Consider the following 16083-nt stretch of genomic DNA (forward strand, 5'->3'; position numbering starts at 1 on the left):
AGCATTGTGCCTTGTACCCATAAGCTGACAGACCAGTGGCACTCCTGTCAGAACAGGAATACTAATGCAATACACGCACAATTGCTCTTCACTGGAAAACGATGTCACACGAAACACAGCTTCTTCAGGGGCTAAACTTCATCATCTTTATTCTGGGTCCTCACAGGGCAGCTCCTGAAGCTGCTCATGCAATGAACTCTTACCATGTTTGTTGCCTGCTTGGGCCACTCACAACAAAAACCGGGACAATTCATGTTAATTTTAAAAAATGCCAGATGCTGGTGGAGGTCCTGGGAATAGTGGTATGATGAAAGAGGCAATAATTGTGTTCAGTACCTCAGATTTCCTGTTTTGTTTCCCAGAAGGGTAAATTTTCTTTTCTCCTCCGTTTCTGGCCGACACATTTGTAGAAGCCCTTATTATTTTTCACATCCCGTGCCAAATTCAGCTCCAGCTGTCCCGATCCCATCCCTACATATATGGCCAGCATCCCTAAAATATTCCCAGGATACACACCCCTGGTTCCACTGCCCGTGGAGCCTCCTCATCCTCAGATGAAGGAGCCCAGCCTCTCCTGCCTCTCCAGCTCCAAGGGAAAATGTGGTTTCTCATCAAATTTATTTCCCTGCCTCTATTAATGCTGGCCCTGAAGACAGATGTTGGCGAAGAGATGAGGCTGCTGCAAGGTAGTCCCTGGAAGTGGGAGGGCTTGTCAAGCTTCTTGGGCTCTCCAATATAATACTTTAACTTTTTTATTGATTTGAGAAAAATTTGAGGGAGTTAAGTGCATTCCCAGAGCTAATTGAACCTATATTTCTTCACAGATACGTGAGTCAGACAATCTGAGTGCGTATTGCCAAATATAGCAATTGTGCTCCATCAAAAGACGGATGCTGGAGCACAACAGCACACATCCCAAAGTCCTGCTTTAATTAACCACACAGAGAAATGATAGAAAGGGCTGTTTTCCTTGTATCTGTGGAAGAAATGCTGTATATTTTAACAGGAATGGCAGCAAGACTGATGAGACCGAGAGGAAAGCCAGGGGTGGGCAGAGCAGTGATTCTCTGCCTGGTTTATAGGATTGCAGAACGTTAAGGGGTTAGAAAAGGATCTTAAAGATCATCTGGCCCCAACCCCTCTGCCACGGGACATCTTCCAGCATTCCAGGCTGCTCAAGGCTCCGACCTGGCTTTGAACAGAGCCAGGCTTGAGGCATCCACAACCTCCCCGGCCAACCTGTTCCACTGCCTCACCCCCCTCACCGTAAAAAACCAAAAACGTTCCCCACTTAATTTATTCACCCCATCTGCCGCAATAATTCCCCACTGCCAGGCTGCCTCCAGCACACCTGGAGTTCGTGTCTCTCCCCTGTGGGGATGCCCGAAGCCACCCCAGAGTGGCGCGCAGGGTGCCGAGCACTCGGGGAAGTGCTGGGGGGGAAGGGGGAGGAGGAGGAAGAAAAGGAGGGAGAAAAGGAGGGAAAACAAACAAAAAAAAAAAAAAAAAAAAAAACACAAAAAAAAAAAAAAAAAGAGGATGATGATGAGGAGGAGGACGCGGGGAGCGCTCCCGGCCCGTGAGGGCTCTGAGGGCCGCCAGGGGGCGCCGCGCGCTCTCGGGACGCGGGGAGCGCGGGGATTGGGTGGGGCCCGCGCGCGCGCGCGGCGCTGATTGGCTGGCGCGGGCCGGGCCGGGCGCGCGGCGCCGCTTCTTAACGCGCGTCGCGGGGCGGCGGGAGCGCTGAGCGCCGGCGGGGCCGCTGCCACTGTCACCGTCACTGTCGCGACATGAGCGAGGTGAGCCGGGCTGAACGGGGCGGGGGGCAGCACAGCACGGAGGGTCAACCTCTCCGCGGGCGAGAGGCGCGTCCCGGGAGGGAGGGTCTCAGCATCTCCCCTTACTCGCATCCCCTCAGGTGTGTGCGTGCAGAGCACAAGGCAAGCCCAAGGTTTTGCCCCGTGAAGGACCAGGCGCGCCGGTGGAGATTCCTAGTTACAGGTCCGCGGTAATTTCTCATACCTGCCCTAATTACAGATCCGCGGTAATTTCTCATACCTGCCCTAATTACAGATCCGCGGTAATTTCTCATACCTGCCCTAATTACAGATCCGCGGTAATTTCTCATTTCTCTGCCCACCCGGAGCTTGCCGGTGTGTGAAGGCGGGTTTAGTTAAGTTGTGAGAAAGTTGCCTGCTAGAGCTCATGGAAAAAACCGCTCTGTTTTTTTGGTTGGGTGCTGATGTAAACTTTGTGAGTAGCGTCCTGAGGAGGATTACAATCGAGGCGAAAAAATGTAAATAGTGCCAAACATGTAAGGATCGCTTGTACCCTTGTAAATAAATCAGCTGAAATTTTGTGCTTGTGGAGTTTTTTTGCTTGCTTTTTTTTTTTTTTTTTCTCTGCAGTGGAAAAGCTCAAACTAGAATTTTTTTTAGTTAAATGCATTGTTAGACAGAATGACTAACATTCTTTCTATTCAGCTCATTCTTTGGGAATCAGCAGAGGTACCTGTAACCCAGCACCTATTTTTGGAGGCTGTTTGTTACAAAACACCTGCTACTCCGTTAACAAATGGGATTTTCCTTTTTTAGAAGCAAAATTGGGAATGACACGGGATAAGCTGTGACTGTTCGCTGTGCAGGTGTTACACTCAGCTGTGGTTTTCCACGAGGTGTAAACCAGAGATGGAAAGCAGGAGCAGCCTGTCTGTGGTGCAGGGATTAGTGAGGAGGAGCAGCTCACATTTTGGCTTTCAGGTCATGTCAGGTGGGGAGAGCAGAGGAAATCCTCATCTCTGCTGCCTGCAGGGATCAGGCACAGGGATCCCTTCAAGACCTCTCCTCTGCTGCTGCCTGTATTTCTGTCACCTGGCTGGAGTTCATGCAGTGTTTGTTTGGGGTTTTGTTGCCTTTTTTTTTTGTTTGTTTGTTTGTTTCAGCCACTGTGCCTTTGCTGCCCAGGTTGGCTGAAGTGTGCTGTGAGATGCAGCAGCACTAAAATTGACTTTAAATTTGGGGGAAAATCTTATGGAGAGGAGTGGTGCTGCTGTATCTGCTATAAGTATATGAGGCATTCTTGTCCCAGCTTTGTGCTGGGTTCTATTTGTTCAGTAATTACCTTTCATAATTTAAATTAGACTGATTGCCTTTTGGTTTTAAAGAGACACAGTGAAGCTAAAGATCCTCCCTGCTACCAGCACAGGGGTTCTGTATTCCCAGTGCATTTGTTTGTGCCTGACAGAGCTGTATTCCTGGCAAACCCCTGGAGCTGGGAGATGTTTCCCTGGTGCAGAGCTGCGTCCTGTGCCTGTGACACTGAGCACTGCACTCGGTGTCTTCAGTGCTGCTGTCATTCCCCTGACAAAACTGGGGAGTTAATGACTCTCAGCTCCGCTGAAGAAAAGCCTCCCTGCTGTTCCTTGCTGTCAGCTCTTCCCCGAAAGGCAGAGGAGAGCAACTACACCACCCCAAACCACCTCACTGCAAAAGATTGTTTAAAAAATGAGGCAAAAACCCCTGAGCAGAAGGGAAGCTCTTGGATAATTGTTTGCTGGCTGGGGGGGCAGGTATCAGTGGTTTTAACTTGCAGTGCTGTAATTGAAAGATCTTTTTATTTTTGGCTTAATCTGCTAAAAAAAATTTATTGGACAGAGTGATTGAAAAAAAGGCCCAATTAGAGATTATCCCACATACAACAGTGTTGGGAAAGTGGGAAGTTTTTTTTTTTTGTTGTGTTTTTTTTTTTTTTTTTTTTTTTTTTTTGTTTTTTTGTTTTTTTTTTTGGGTTTTTTTTTCATTATGTTACCAATTGCCTGGATTTGAGCAGTGCTGGAAATGCAGTCACAGAAATCTCTAAAAGGAACTTTCATCTCCCCGAGTTATTTACTGAGACTTTGCATTCATTCTCATTTTACTGCTTCAAGCAAAATTAACTTCTTACCTGTTTATGGGCAGTGATTTAGGTGATTTATGAGTGTGGTGAGGCACTTCAACAGGTTGTGCAGAGCACCTGTGGCTACCCCTGGATCCCTGAAGTGCTCAAGGAGAGGTTGGATGTATCTCTGAACAACCTGGGATAGTGGAAGGTGTGGAAAAAGATGATCTTTAAAGTGGTCCCTCCTAACCCAAACCATTTTGTGATCACCAGTCTCCTGGAAGAAAAAGCTGAAAATGAAGCAGTTATTCATCTGACTGTAGTACTTCTCTATTTTCTAGCAGCTATCTTATATTTTTTTCAGGAAGGATAAAGACCTTTTCTGCAGGAAGGACATTACATTACTTTCTCTGCAGCGCTTGTCTGAAAATGTGTTTAATGAGTTCCTTTTGCTGGGCAGAAGTCTGGTCCTATAAGTAGTTAGTGGGAATGTGAGGTGTAGGAGTTGACCTAGTGGCTTTGCAAATTGTGATTTATGCTTCCTGCTGCTTGCTTTAGTGGCAGGCATGTCCCTTAGCTGTATGGGAATTCCTTGGGAATGTCAGTGTACATTGAAATGCATTTTTAGCTGTGAAAGTCTGTCCTCAAAATAACTGGGGAGCCTTTTCTGTAGGTCTGTGGCTGTTCTCTGTTGTTTTTAATGAGCCTGGAGAGGAGAGCTGTGCTGAAAAGTATCAGCTGCTGTCAATGAGCAGCCGTGAGATGCAGCCTGGCTTCCATTAAAGATTTCCAGTCACACAGGCTGGACTGGGGGAGGAGATCTTGGGTAATGTGCCCACAGACCAATGCCAAATCTTTATTCACAGTCAGCAGTGGTACCAGAGAGCCTCTGGACTCACATCTGCCATAAACTCGGCTCACCACAGGGAATCCTGTCACCTGGTCAGTCATTTAACTGTCCTGACATGTTGCAGATGATGGTGGGTCGTGGTATTCCCCTGCCATGAGGCTTCACAAGAAGCATTCAATCACACAGATGTTTTTATGACGTTCACTCTTGCCTTCTGTGTGGAATGTTCATGGTTGTCATCAGGAATCAGCTCTGGGCTTAGGAAGGAGAGCATTTAAACAATGTGGTCTCACAGCCCTGGGTGCTGCTCCAGTGGCTCAGGGATGAGGAGTCTCCAGCAGAGATTGCCTTGGATGCATCTATTTCCTTTTGATTTTAAAGCATCAGAGTGGTGTTACAGGTGTAGGGGACAAGCTCAGCTTTCATAGGTGTTATTTAGGTGTGTGACTTTAGGAGAGCCATTTGGGAAATCTCTTTTTGATTGCCTGAGGCACCTATGATTGAAGAACGTGCACTGGAAGAGCCTTGTGCTATGTGAGTGAAGTGCAGCACTGATTGCCAAGGTGCTGATGTGCACCCCTTGAGTGGTGTGTACTTTGAGCCAGCAGCCTTTTATATTTGAGAATCAGCCTGGTTACCAGACAGCAGCAAGAATATTCTGGCTTTCCTTTGGAAACAGCTGTCAAGCAACCGGGCACATGAAATTCAGAGAGCTGTTAGGGTCTGACTGTCTTACTTGGGAAGGCGAGGAGCTGGGGACTTGATCTCTGCATAAATGCAGAATTTTTGGTCAGGCTTTGAAAGCAAAGATCACCAGGTCTTGCTTCTTTGAGCTATACCAGGCTCTTTCCTTTTGCCTTAGGTTGGCTTTGAAATCCTGCAGCCCCTGCTGTGCTGTGCCCACCTTCAAAAGGGTCATGGAGGGTGTTTGTGTGTCCTGTAACTGGGAGGTGCAGGGTGCTCCTGGGGGATGAGCTGTCCTGGTGGGTGTGCTCATGCAGACAGCTCTGCTCTGCAGCCTGGAGAGCTGAATCTTTGCTTTGGAGCTCAGGCCACCCTCACTGGGAGGTGTCCAAGCAGCCAGCTCTGCAAAGACATGGGATAACTCTGGGGTCAAAGATGTTCTTCTGAGAAAGGAGCTTCACCAGTGCCTGGGGTGTGTCCGTAAGACAACCACCAGCAAGGCAGCCTCTGCTTTCCAGACAAGTGATACCCCATGGTTTGGGCATGTCCCACAGCAAGCAGGCTTGGAGAGAGTGTCCTTTTCCCCCAGAGTTGAGGGAGAACCTGGAACATGTCCCTGTCCCTCTGGACAGGTGTGTCCAGCAGGAGGCTGTTGGAGAAGGACAGGGATTGTGTGGAATGTTAGGTGTAAGTGGTGGTTTTTGGCTGAAACTGCTTCAGGTGGTTAAAAGGTAAAACTGAGGTTCTTTCCTGGGTTGTTCTCCTGAGTTCCCTTGAAACCATTCCATTGAAATGGTATTTAGCATCTTGGAACCACATAGACACAAGGGAGGATTATACAACCATAATCCTGATGGCACTAAGCCTGAGAACTGCTGTTTGTAAGGGAAGAACACACCGTATTTGTTAGAGGAGCTCCTGTTTACTGCTCTGGTACTTCCAGTCCTGGTGAGTGTCTGAGCCAGCCCCTCACCTTGGGGAGCCCTTCTGGTTGCATTTTTCAGATATTGCCATGACTCTAATTGTTAATTATTTGCTTTATCATACCCACAATAGGTACAAAAACTGCAGCTCTAAAAACCCCAGCAAGAACATGGCAGAGAGGAGGAGGAGGAAATTCTGCAGCTGTTACAGGATGGGGGTGGGATCGATAAGCACATGAACATCAGTTTTTAATTTTAACTCACATCTATTTATTAGCTGAGTGGTAAATTGCAGCTCAAAAGAGGAGGAAGAAGGGAGAACAATAAGTTTTACATCTGTCACTTTGCCTACTCTTTCCATCAGTGTGGTTTCAGTGGGATCAAGCATCTTCTAAAATAGCACTTAGAAGTGATGTTGGAAATTGATCTTAATTTGATGACACTGGCAGAAGCTCACGGGTTTTCTTGCCATGTATAGAATGCCAGCAGATTCAGGCAACACACTAAAAAAGGACATTTAGCTTTAATAGTGTGCTTTGATATCACGTTTCCTTGTAAAAGAGTAACTTACTCCAGCCTTCATGCTGCAGGACTTGACAGTACAATATAATTTCAGATTGCAAAGGAATATTAGTTTCCAGTCCAATATCCCTAAATTTGTAATGAATTGGCAAGCTTATAGGAGTCATCATCCAACAGTTATTACATTATCTAGATCATGCTAGCGATGAAATGTGGTGTGAAGTAGCAGTTAACTTCAGCAGGGACAGCAGTGGCATTTCCATTAAAGCTTTCTGATTTTGATTTTGTTGTTGTTGCATTTTTTTTTTAATTTGAATAAAATATTTTATTTCCAAACTGCCATTTGCTCTTGTCTGTCTCAGTTTTTTGTAGGGATGGCTTGGAAAATGTGTTTGGATGTTTTGCCTCTAACTCAGCTATGGAAGAGCTTGTAACAGAGTGGGCTAAACACTGGGTATGTCAATCCTGAGACACCCTGAAAGAGGATAGGGGAAAGCAATGCCTTCCTTCAGCCTCTCACTGATAACAGAGCCTTCAATTCCCTGAGCCATGTGCCACGTTCTCTGCAAGGCACAGGATCATCTCATGAAGATAAACATACATTCCCCCTCTTTCTAATGAAAGCTCTTCTGCTTCTTCAGTTTTTTGGATATTGGGTTTCTAAATAAATTAAAAAAAAATATGGCAGATACCTATGAACTAGGTCAAATCATAAATAATCCCTTTTAAACTTTGTCCTCTAATTTTAATTCAGAAAACCAATCTCTTGTTCTCTAATAAAAAAGAGGTGGAAGGCAGACTATAAACATTAGTCTTATTAGCAAAATAAATGGCAAGCCAACTGCAGAGGAAATCAGTTGTGAAACATTATAAATGACAGGATTTGGGGGTGCAGTTTATCCCCACTCTCCATGTCTGTTTCCTCACACTAAGTCTACTTAGAGGTAAATTGGGCAAGTGTCTCACAGAGCAGGTCTTTGGCTGGTGCTGTCTCACATCATCAGTTGATACCAAGAGGCATAAAGCCTTATTTATGTACTAGCATGGAATTTGGAGGGAGAAGCACAAGTTTAGTCAGAGAAGAAATGAAAATTGTGTGCCTACATGACTTGAATATTAGTTACAGCTGAACTGTCTTTCCTCTTAAAGAGAAAAGTATTACTTTATAGATACTGAATGTTCTTGCATTATCACCTTAGTCTAGAGTGCATGAAATATGACCTTAACCAGTGGTGTAGCTGACACTGTGAGTGCTGTAACAGTAGACAGAATGATGTTAGAGAGCTCTTTTGTGAGAGATGAAAGTAAGAAACAAAAGGAAAAAGAAGAAAGTAAAAAAACTGGTATCCTTCTCACTGACCTTGGAGACCTCAGAGATCCCTGGGCTGAGACAGGGAGCTGGTGAGAAGGGTGGAAACGCAGACTCTAGCTCTGCCAAGAAGTTTGGAGGTGCGTATTTAATCTCTTTAACATTGAGTCTGAGTGTCCAAATGCCTGCTGAGCTGCTTTGTCACCAGCCTTACCTGGTGTTTCTTGGCTGGCAGTTGGATTCTTGGTGGGTTGCCACAGAAGTGGAAAGCTGCAGCAGTAGAACCAGAGAAACCTGAAGTGTGGTCAGGTTATGATGGTTTAAACTTGGAAGGAGTGAGCAGGGCTTTGGAGGTTCATGTTGGATCACTGCACAACAGGAGTCTCCTAAAATAAAAGGGAGAGATCCCTTTGGGTATTCTGGCTGGCTGCACACACTGGTGTGGATGGATTTGTAGGGATTTTGGGTGCCCCTTTTTTGGGAATGATGGAGCACAGTTCAGACATGCCCAAGCCAGCTCTGACCGGGGCTGACCCTGAAAATGGGACAAATCCATGTCCTGCTACATCAGCTTGACAAGAGTTCACAAGCTCCTCTGGAGTGAATCAGGGCGTGGAAGAGATCTTAAAAGAAGACTTGGGGTCTGCACAGCTTCAAAATCCCTGGGCAGAGTGTTGGGAGGCTGACAGCACCCACTGCTAATACCTGGGGATGGTTTTTGCATCTCTATGTGTCCACTGTGACCAACAAAATCAGCCTTGGTACCCAGCAGGTACCATGATCTGAACAGTCTTTTTCCCAAAATGCAAGTGTGTAACAGCAGGTGAAGCAAAAATTAATAGATCTGAGGACAAAAGTGATTTCTTGAGGATTTTGAGGATATTAGACCTTTTCCTAGTGACACTCAGGACGTTAAGGAACTGAGTCACCAGTGATTTGTGAGAATGGTTTTCACAGACATCATAGCATTTTCCCATGAAATGTTTGCCTCAGCAGGCAGCAGGGTGAGGTTGGTTTGGCCAGGTGAGTATCAGGGTACAATGACTAGGTAAATATGAAAACGCATTTTAAAAGGCTGAAGTCCAAGTTTAGGTGAGAGGGTACAGAGGCAGAAAAATAACCCTTATAAAAATCACAAGTGTGTTCTCCATTTGAATTTTAGTGATTTTCATTCTCTAGCCCTAATGTTTCAAGAAATGGGGTTCTTTTTTCTCTTGGGGATCTTTCTTTTTCTCTTGGAGGGAATAGACTTTTCTTTGCAATAGCCAGCATTAAATTACCCTTGTATTAAAATACTGAATACTCTGCATGTTGACTGTAAAGCACATAATTTTAACATTAATGGAAATGCTCTGAATAATGACTTTTTATTTGAACTTTTTACTGTAGTGTTCCAGGAGGAAATCTGTTTCTTGGAATTCCAAAAGACTACTTACAAAATGTGAGGTCAAGGGAGGCAGAAGATAAACTGCCAGAAATTAGAGGCATTAAGTTGATGGGAAGGAAGGAGGAGGAAGGATGGCTGGGCAGGCAGATGACATGGGGGGGGAAATGAGCCATGTGGCTTCATGGCTGCTTCACACATATCACTGCTGCAGTCAGAGCTGACAGATACACACCCCTGGAAGAGAGCAAACATATTGTTGGCTTGGCACATTTGAGAGTGCATGTGCCAGCACACATGTGCTGCAGTTTAAGCAGGGCAGCCAAATGCCTAAGGCAGGCCAGCTTGATGCCAATTTTAATTTGCCAGTCAGACTTGGCTAGTTATCACTTCTTTCCTTCAGCATATTTTGCAAGCTACTGAAGAGCACTAACACCCAAAGCAAGCTGAATGAACCTCTCAGGATAGATTACAGGAGCTCCTCTCTTTCTCACAGGGCTTTTATTCTTTATTCTGAGCATTGCTTTGTATTCCTTCTGTGGATCAAAAGCTTTGTGCGCTTCCATCCTGGAACTGGACTTAGGGGATGGATCTGCAGGTGTGGGAACATTGGTAGCAAAGCTTCCACCTTAATATTGTGAATTGCAGAGAACCCAAATTGCAAATTACCTGAATTCTAGCAATAGCTTTTGCAGTCATGCCATGTAAGTCTTTAATAGATGTTTTTGTCTGACTGCAGTGTGTCAGGCAGCACAGCTGGATCTAAATCTGCTTTCTGCATGGAACTTCTAAGGAACCTATTTTCTCTCAAGTCACAGGATAAGTATGGGAGACTATTACCAAAATTCATGACTTTCCTTGTAGGAGCACTGATGTTTTGCCATGTTCATGTGTGAATGAGGTGTAAATGTTTTTTCTTCTATTTCACATGCAAGGCACAAAGTGCAGAATGGAGCCTGGTTCATAATGTGAGACTGAAGACAGAGGGAATGATAGAGGATTACATGGAGAAACTTGCAAGTTTTCATTGAACTTGAATTGGAAAACACATTTTATAGAATCACACAATGGTTTGGGTTGGAAAGGACCTTAAAGATCTTGTCATTCCAACCCTGCCTTGGGCAGGGACAGCTTTCACTATCCCAGGTTGCTCCAAACCCTGTCCCACTTGTCCTTAGACACTTCCAGGGATGGGGCATCCACAGATTCTCTGGTCAGCCAGTGCCAGGGCCTCCCCACCCTCACAGGGCAGATTTAGTCTTAGGGCAGGTAACCTGGTCTGTCTCTGCTGGGGCTAGGGAACCTGGGAACTCTTACAGCTTTTCTGTGAAAATTACTTTCTTATCTTCTCTGCTGCTGTTAGCAATGAAATGGATCACAGCAACAATTTCCCTGAGCAGCTGTAGGGTCCTCAGAGTTTCTGATTTGTGGAAATCTCAATTTTCTGTCTTATCTCTTGGACAGAGGCAGTGACCTGACTTGTCTGCTGCTTGCTACATATGAGCTTATTTGATTGCTGTCCCTGATTTGTGGCCATCAAGGTGACCTTGTGCCTCACCCTGCCCGTTTTCCTTTCACTGTGGCAGGGTTGTTCCTAATCCCTTGGCCATGGTTTTTCCTCCCAGTGCCAAGAACTCTGCTCTGAACCACATCCCCCCCTTAACAAAGCAGCTCCTCTAAAGCTCTCAGCGTGTCATTCCCGATCCAGATTGGAACAATGCTGGGCAAATCCTCTGTTGAGCGATGCCCCATGTCAAGGGCAGCTCCAGCAGCCCATCCTGGCTCCCCCTGGCAGGGATGTGCCCATGGCACGGAGCCAGGGGTGCCAGCTTTGCTTCACCCCCCTGGGCAGGAGGGACCCTGGTGCTGGAGTGACCCTGGAGAAGTCCCTGCCATCCCAGCAGATGCCTGGGGGCTGCTCCCAGTTGCTCCCTGTGACCAGACTGGCTTCCAGGGGTTGGTGGAGCAGTGGAGTAAGTGATGCAGAAATATCCCTGCCACTTGGTCTTGCTCTTGTCTTGCAAATCAAAGGCTTTGCCCGAGGCTGAAGGCAGAAAGTTCCTTTGCATGGTGGCTTGAAACTGCCATAATGAATATTTTTGGAAAATCCTGGCTGGCCCAGTTACTAGAGCAGTCTAACTGACTGTGATAATACCTGTTTACCTCTGAAATATGTAGGGAGACAGCAGGGAAGTAAGAACTTTTTTTTTTTTTAATTGTACAACTGGAAATAAAAACATGCTAACAGAAAAAAACAAGTGCCAGAATTTTTACAGTCTGAGAAGGTCTGGGAAGAAGCAGCTTGTTTTAATAAAGACAGCCAATATGATCACAGATGAAGCAATTTGTCAGCGCCGATTTTCGCTGTGAATAATCCAAGCTGGCCCTTGAAGACTAACTCAATTACAGCTGGGTTTAGAGCTCAGCAAATTGCATTACCCAAAACTTCAGAAGGGCTCGGAGGAATAAAATATAAAGTAAATTTTTTGCTACAAAACCACTATCCATAATCAGTTATATTATGCCTAGGCAGGGACTCTGACCTCTTAATTGGCTTAGGACACTCTTCCTGTCTGGAGATCCTGATATGAAAGGATACCCAGGATATTGTCTGTATCCCAAAGCTGTTTCCAGATCCCCAAGGTTCTCTTGTTCCTAATCAGGTGCCCTGCCTGTATTTCTCACACAGGGGACCAAGGCTGATAGTTTAGGTTGCCCTGGTACAATTGTTTGTCGATCAGAGACATAAACTACACGACTGAAATGATCAACAGAAACAGCTGAAATATGTATTTCTTTTTTTAGCTGGATCATTTCAATGATTGTTTTCAACACAGCTCTGCTGAAGGGTTATTTTTGACTTGAATAATTTCAGTACTCCTATTTTCTGTGTAACCTTGCAAACAATTGTTTCCAAAGAAATGAGGCCTTGGGGATGGGAAGGTGTGGCTGGATTGGGCTCTGATGGGAAGTAGGAGTTCTTAAGGCAGGTTTCCTGCCCAAAAATGCCCTTTTTGGAACTGTAATGCCAGGTCTGATGCTACCAGTAGATAAGAAATAATAGGAGGAAAAAAAGAGGAAGAAACCACCTTAAGATAAATATAAATAAAATAGAGATAAATAAAAACAGTCAGGTTTTATTTATGCCATCTAGCTTAATCAATTTTTATGTAATTGAAATATATCTCTTGGGTCACCTTGGAAATGGATAAAGAGGAGACCTCAGTGTAATTGGGATATGGGCTGTATCACCCATGTCCAAGTGAGAAATGAGGTCACTTTTTGGCAGGTGATGTGAGAAGGTTTTTTTGTAGTTGATTTTACTCTCTTTGCCCTTTGCTAAACAAAGCCCAACATGCAACTCAGGGAAATTCTACAGTACCACACTGAGGTTCCAGTTCCACTCATAAAAGTAATTCTGCTGAGTTGAAGACAACTCCTTGTGTACATTTGAGTTAGCCCTGTAAATAAACCATGCTGGATCAAATTTTCCATTTCCTTCAGGGAAAAAAAAAAAAAAAAAGGGGGATTACTTCTCATGGCTGGCATGGTAATTAACAGGATTTGGGAAATGCATTCTTGCAGCTGCTTTCAAAATTAACTTCAAAGATTCCATTAATCCCTGCCTCTGAAAAAAAATAAAAAATTGTGATTACAATGTCTTTGGAGAAATAATGTTTTAATTCAAAATATGCTAATAACCTAAATATTAAGCAAGCTACTGTTTGTGCTAATTATGTTGATTACATTTGGTGTTGGTGTAAATATTCAGTTTACAACATTATATGGAATCTGAATACAAAATCAGCAGGTTCTCACTGTGCTGATTTATAAATTACAGCCCAGCATCGGCAAAAGTGGGGCACAGCTAAAGTTCTTTTCTGTGCTGTTAGAATATTTAAAGCCAGCACTCTAAGTAGGTTCCTCTATCCCAGGCAGTGATTCCTTCAGCCCATTTCATCAGATGCCTCCTAATTTATCCTGGGATCTGCCCCAGCCCTGTCCCAGCCCAGGGAGGAGCTGGAGCTGCTGCAGAGAGCCCAGAGGAGGCTCCAGGATGAGCAGAGGGCTGGAGCAGCTCTGCTGGGAGGAAAGGCTGGCACAGCTGGCATTGTTCACCTGCACAGGAGAAGCTTTGGGCTGAGCTCAGGGTGGCCTTGCAGGGCCTGGAGGAGCCCCAGGAAAGCTGGAGAGAGACAATTTCCAGGGGATGCAGGGACAGGAGCCAGGGAATGGCTCCCAGTGCCAGAGGGCAGGGCTGGATGGGAGATTGGGAATTGGGAATTGTTCCCTGTGATGGTGGGCAGGGGCTGGGATGGAATTCCCAGAGCAGCTGTGGCTGCCCCTGGATCCCTGGCAGTGCCCAAGGCCAGGTTGGACACTGGGGCTTGGAGCAGCCTGGGACAGTGGGAGGTGTCCCTGCCATGGCAGGGGTGGCACTGGATGAGCTTTAAGGTCCCTTCCAGCCCATCTCATTCCATGGTTCTAAGTGTGCTCAGTGCTGAATGATTTCCTGCTGTCTGTGTACACTCTGAGCATTTACCTCAAGCCAGAAGTTCTGTCTGGACAAAAATGAACAAATCACGCCTGCTAAATTGAAGGAAATGCCCGAAGCCTATGGGCAATCATGTGATTAAGCACTCTTTGTGCATTTTTTGTAGCCATGTAAATAAAAATGTGTGTTCCACATGGGCAATGGCTACACTGGAAACAACACCATTTGTAGTTATCAGAGACTGGTTGATTTTGGACAGATAATACTGTGCTTTTCAGGTAATAACAGTGTGCATTCATGTGCATAACCATGTCCCTTCAGTGACTAAAAGAGTCACAAAAAACCACTGTCCCTCTGTCCCTCTGCCAGCTTGAAGCCACTGCAGTTAGAATCCCATCGGCTCATCTCAGCCCACCTGCGTAGTTTTAATTTATTAAAATAGCTGTAGGAAAGCCTTAATAAAATCAGGGACAATCAGGAGCCCAGTCAAGTAGAAAACTGTCTGACCCATGAGGATAATTACAGGAGTTGTCAGAGTGCCAGGGATCATTTAGCTTTGACAGCCAGGATGGAAAGATGGATTTTGGTGCTCTTGCTCTGGCAACATTGTGCTGCCCTGGCAAAACAAAACAGAAAACTGGCTGTGGAAAACTCCCTTGGAGTAGAGAAGCGTGCAAGGAGGAGGGGATACATAGGTGAGGAGGTATAAGTTGATAAATATTTTTTTTTTTTTTTTTTCTGTCAGGCTGCTCAGGAAGTGTGGTCTGTGATTTCTCACAGTGATGTGTAAGACAGAAGTAACAGACACATTATCAGATTTATCCATCATTCCAACAAACTCTTGGCTAGGTGTTCTCTACCTGCTGCAATTCCCTTAAATGTGGCCTTTGAAGGACACTTCCATCTCATCAATATTCAGCAGCACATCTATAAAAATGTGTGGAAGAGTGGAGGAGCTTGTAAAGGAGGCACAAGTAGATGAGTGAGGAAGGTTTATTTGTGCAATTTTTATTGCTTTATCCAAACTCCTGTCAGGGGTTCTTCAGCTCTGTCTGCAGATGTTCTTTAGGTGACTGATGTAAGTGAACCTGGACGTCACAGAGTTGGTTTGGGATTTGCCATCTGTCTGTGCTGCAGACCAGTTTGGAGAAGAAATAATTAGAAGGAAATGAGTGAAATAATAGAAGTTGTGCCTGGCTCTCCAGCAGTGCATTTTATCTCTCCCAGCTGTTCATTTCCATGCTTTCTGACATATAATTCCAAAAAATACAGTAGTGCTAAAATTCCAGTCCCATTACTTAGAGGCTAGGAATCCCTTCCAGCTTCAGCAACCAAAATCTTTTTGTCACAGTAACATTTCCTGTTCTTAATTTTTATTTTTAAGCATTATGATTTATTTTGTCCATTTCTAAACCAAATTATTCCTGTGTTGTGGCTAAGAGTGATGTTTTTCACACTTCAGGGTGTGAAATGCTGAGTGCCACAGTTTCAGGTTGGCACATGACGTTAAAAAGAGGAAGTGACACAAAAATCTCCAGTAAAGGAGAACTTAACCTAAATAATCGTATTGAAGTCCCAAATTCTGCAGAGTGTAGCCACTCATCTGAGGTCATACTGCTTGCTTCTTACCCCTACTTAAATTCTGGATTTTCATTTAGATTCTGATATATCTCTTGATCATTCTGCTGTGATTGGGAACTCTCCTTGCTTGGAAAACACAAGTCCCTAAGCAGATATTTTCAGTGACATTTTTATTTGCAGAAAGATCATAAACTCCATAAATCTTTGAAATATATTTTTTTCAGTAATTTTTTTTTCACATTAAGGCTGAAACAGCTGAGTTTTTTTTTTAATTAAAGCAGAATGCTATAAAAAAATAAGGTCCTTATGAAATAGTTTAGTTGGATTCACTTTATGTTTCTTGAAGAGAAATCTTTGTGTGGAGAAGGAGTGGTGATGCAGAGGGAAGGCTTGCTTGGCAAAGCCACAGCTTTTTTGTGTTGCTTAGTACCAACGTGTATTTCCTTTTGTCACACCTTA

General features: G+C 44.8%; 1 protein-coding gene and 1 long non-coding RNA gene across 2 annotated transcripts in view; both read left to right on the top strand.

Annotated features, from left to right (window-relative positions):
* The first annotated feature begins 1695 nt into the window (after positions 1–1695).
* Positions 1696–16083, top strand: part of PCP4 (Purkinje cell protein 4) — a 48448-nt gene continuing 34060 nt past the window's right edge. Inside the window, exon 1 of the mRNA XM_053936512.1 lies at positions 1696–1799. Within this exon, the coding sequence (XP_053792487.1) occupies positions 1791–1799 (9 nt within the window). The 5' untranslated portion in view covers positions 1696–1790. The remainder of the gene's footprint in view (positions 1800–16083) is intronic.
* Positions 5511–7137, top strand: LOC128784691 (uncharacterized). Its single transcript, XR_008429580.1, has 2 exons — positions 5511–6358; positions 6467–7137. It is a non-coding gene; the product is annotated as an uncharacterized LOC128784691 (long non-coding RNA).

This window comes from Vidua chalybeata, chromosome 2 (genome assembly GCF_026979565.1).
Source record: "Vidua chalybeata isolate OUT-0048 chromosome 2, bVidCha1 merged haplotype, whole genome shotgun sequence".
Taxonomy (NCBI): domain Eukaryota; kingdom Metazoa; phylum Chordata; class Aves; order Passeriformes; family Viduidae; genus Vidua; species Vidua chalybeata.